At 42.6% G+C, this 2974-nt stretch overlaps 1 protein-coding gene across 3 annotated transcripts in view; it reads right to left on the bottom strand.

Annotated features, from left to right (window-relative positions):
* Nucleotides 1-2974, bottom strand: part of Fam126b (family with sequence similarity 126 member B) — a 53281-nt gene that overhangs the window by 17700 nt on the left and 32607 nt on the right. For all 3 annotated transcript variants that reach the window (XM_013353476.2, XM_005366339.2, XM_026788842.1), the window contains 2 exons: nucleotides 1887-2002; nucleotides 281-376 (listed from right to left, as the gene is read on the bottom strand). In XM_013353476.2, the coding sequence (XP_013208930.1) occupies nucleotides 281-376; nucleotides 1887-2002 (212 nt within the window). The remainder of the gene's footprint in view (nucleotides 1-280; nucleotides 377-1886; nucleotides 2003-2974) is intronic.

Below are 2974 nucleotides of genomic sequence, written 5' to 3'. Positions count from 1 at the left end.
TGTATCTGTGTGTAACTGTTTTGTCTGTACGTGTGTATGTGCGTGTATGTCAGTGCAGTACCAGCGTTCTGAAGAGGACACGGGAACCTGTGGTCTGGATAAGCAGAGCTGCAGGCCACTGTGCAGATGACGGGGAGTGAACCCGCCCTGTGCGGATGCAGCCAGGGCTCTACCTACTGAGCCAGCCACCTCTCCAGACCCCTAAAATAACTCTCATTCCTGAGAACATAAGCTCCGTGAATTTTATCTACTCTGTACCAGACGTGACCACTGTCCTCACCTGGAGCCCATCTGACACAGGGACTGGTAGGACGAGGCCGGCATATACACAATCGCTGAGTTATAGCACAGCATGAGGAAGCTCAGGACCTCGAACCTAGAACAACAACAACAACATCACACTTATTTCTATCAGCAACAATAGTAAATGATTTACTTACTAAATGGTTTTAACATCTTCATGATTTCTTCTTAATCAGGTTACTGTAGGAACCTCCTCTACAGTTTGTTTTATTCTTATTATGAACCTTAGCCCTTGCTGTCACCAGTATTTTCTTTTTCTTTTCTTTTTTTTATTGTGGCTGGAGAGACAGCCGTGGGTGCTGGGAACCGAACTCTTTATATTTATGGTTGTGAGCCTAGCCTTTAACGGCTGAGCCATCTCTCCAGCCCTATTTTCTTTTTCTTATAGTTTTTTTAAAATTTATTTACATTTTTTTTTTTGTACATCAGTATTTTGCCTGCATGTATGTCTGTGTGAGGGTGTCAGATCCCCTGGAACAGGAGTTATAGACAGATGTGAGCTGCCATGTGGGTTCTGGGGATGAACCCCAGTCCTCTGGAAGAGCAGTCAGTGCTCTTACCCGCTGAGCAAGCTCTCCAGTCCTGCAGCACGTATCTGACTGGTTATACTAACCTTGTTTAATAGAGTTTGCTGAACTACTCCATAAGCAGAAAACTTCCCCCAAGCAGCAGAACCCATTTACAGTAGAGGGGAGAGGGGAAGGATCTGGTTACGGATGACACATGGAGACACCACAGGGTGCTGGCCGGCCTGCTGTAGCACCCGGGATGAGGAGGGTGTGACGCTGAGTGAGGAAGAGCCAGCTTTCTCCACGGACAAGCGTTAGCTGTCCAATCCCAGTGGGCGGGACTGGATATGTGCATATGCAAGCAAATACTCAGTAGATTACATATACACAGGCATATACACACATACATCCGTATGTATATACAAGTAACAATAATAACGAGAGATTAAGAACTTGGGAGGTGGGACACGGAAGAGCTGGGGAGGTGGGGAGGAGTGGTGGAGCCTTAGTAATGATTTTCAGATTTTGTAATGTGTGCCTTCTTTGGCGGTAAGACCCAAGTCTATACCAGAAACTCATTTCTGTTTCACGTGTACCACGCACACACAGACTGAAGGTCATTCTACATGACATTCTGCTGCTTGTGCTTCACCTCTGCCCCGCCACACAGACTGTGTGTGGGTTGTCCGCCTGTGCCACCGTGCTGTGCCCACCAGGTTTCAGAACAGGGTTTCTCTATGGAACATCTCTAGCTGTCCTGGAACTAGCTCTTGTGCACCTCTACCACCCGGTGCTGTGAAGTTTTTATTTTTTTACATTTATTTATTACGTGTTTTTAAAAACTTATTTTAGATTTATTTTGTGTGTGGAAATGTTTTGCCAGCATGTGTGCATGTGTACAAGCATGCCTGGTGCCTGTGGAAGCAAGAGGAAGATGTCAGATCCCCTGGAACCGAGTTGCAGATGGTTGTGAGCTACCACGTGGGTGGTGGGACTGAACCCAGGTCCTCGGGGAGAGCGGCCAGCGGTTGCCCCAGCGATCCCACCCGCCCCACTCTGCAGTTTGACCATTACCGGTTCTGCGCAGTGAAGGTCTCTCTCTGAGGATGAAGGTCACTGTAAACAACCCTGATGAGATCATGCTGACACAACGCCCCTTCTGTTAGAGCCATGGATCCAATTGTTGAGGGCTACAAGAAATAAGGTGTAGCATGAGATAATGAAGTAAAAAACTTGTATCGTGTAATCGTATTTAATTCTGTTTAAATAAAATGAAGTTTGAAATAAGTTTTTTTTCTGCTCAATGACGCTTTATGTTTTCTTTTGGGAACTATGTGAAGACAGAAAATTTGAAAGATATCACTGTACTTTCTGAAATATTATGGAGTTACTCTGCATTTAAGAACAAGAAAAGCTGCTAAAACACTTAGGTTTTACATTCATATTTGTTTTATATTCCAGAACACACAATAAAACTACCTATACAAAATAAACAGTATTGAGACTATGATAAAAACCTCTTTAATATTCAATTTCTCACGTCGGACTTACTGTCAACTACTATTCATTTTCTTTCATAACACAATACAAATAACTTAATTAAAATCTATTACTCAGGAACATTATTATTCTATGTTAAAATGAATCTTGGTTGAATAGGAGATATACTATCTCTTTTTTGGTTTTTCAAGACAGGGTTTCTCTGTAGCTTTGGTTCCTGTCCTGGAACTCACTTTGTAGATCAGACTGGCCTCAAACTCACAGAGATCCGCCTGCCTTTGTCTCCTGAGTGCTGGGATTAAAGGCATGCGTGTGCCACCATCACCCGGCTGAGACAAACTATTTCTAACACAATGCAAAGTCTCAGGGGAATTAATTTTAAAAATTAATAGCTTCATTGAGACACAAAATAAACAGGATAATGTGTGTTAAAAATAGAATATGATTTTTTTTGGATAAACTTTTTAAATGCTCACAATCTGACACGTCAAATGCCACTGAAGATGGCAAATTTGATTCATCACACATTTCCTTATTGGATGTTACTAAAGAAAGCTGCTCGACATCAACATTTACCTATATAATCATGAGTGTGCCCATAGTCTTCTCAGAATAAACTTTACCTATATAATCATGAGTGTGATCACAGTCTTCACAGAATA

Source organism: Microtus ochrogaster, unplaced genomic scaffold (assembly GCF_000317375.1).
Source record: "Microtus ochrogaster isolate Prairie Vole_2 unplaced genomic scaffold, MicOch1.0 UNK8, whole genome shotgun sequence".
Classification (NCBI taxonomy): domain Eukaryota; kingdom Metazoa; phylum Chordata; class Mammalia; order Rodentia; family Cricetidae; genus Microtus; species Microtus ochrogaster.
This window is presented reverse-complemented; position numbering and strand designations above follow the sequence as displayed.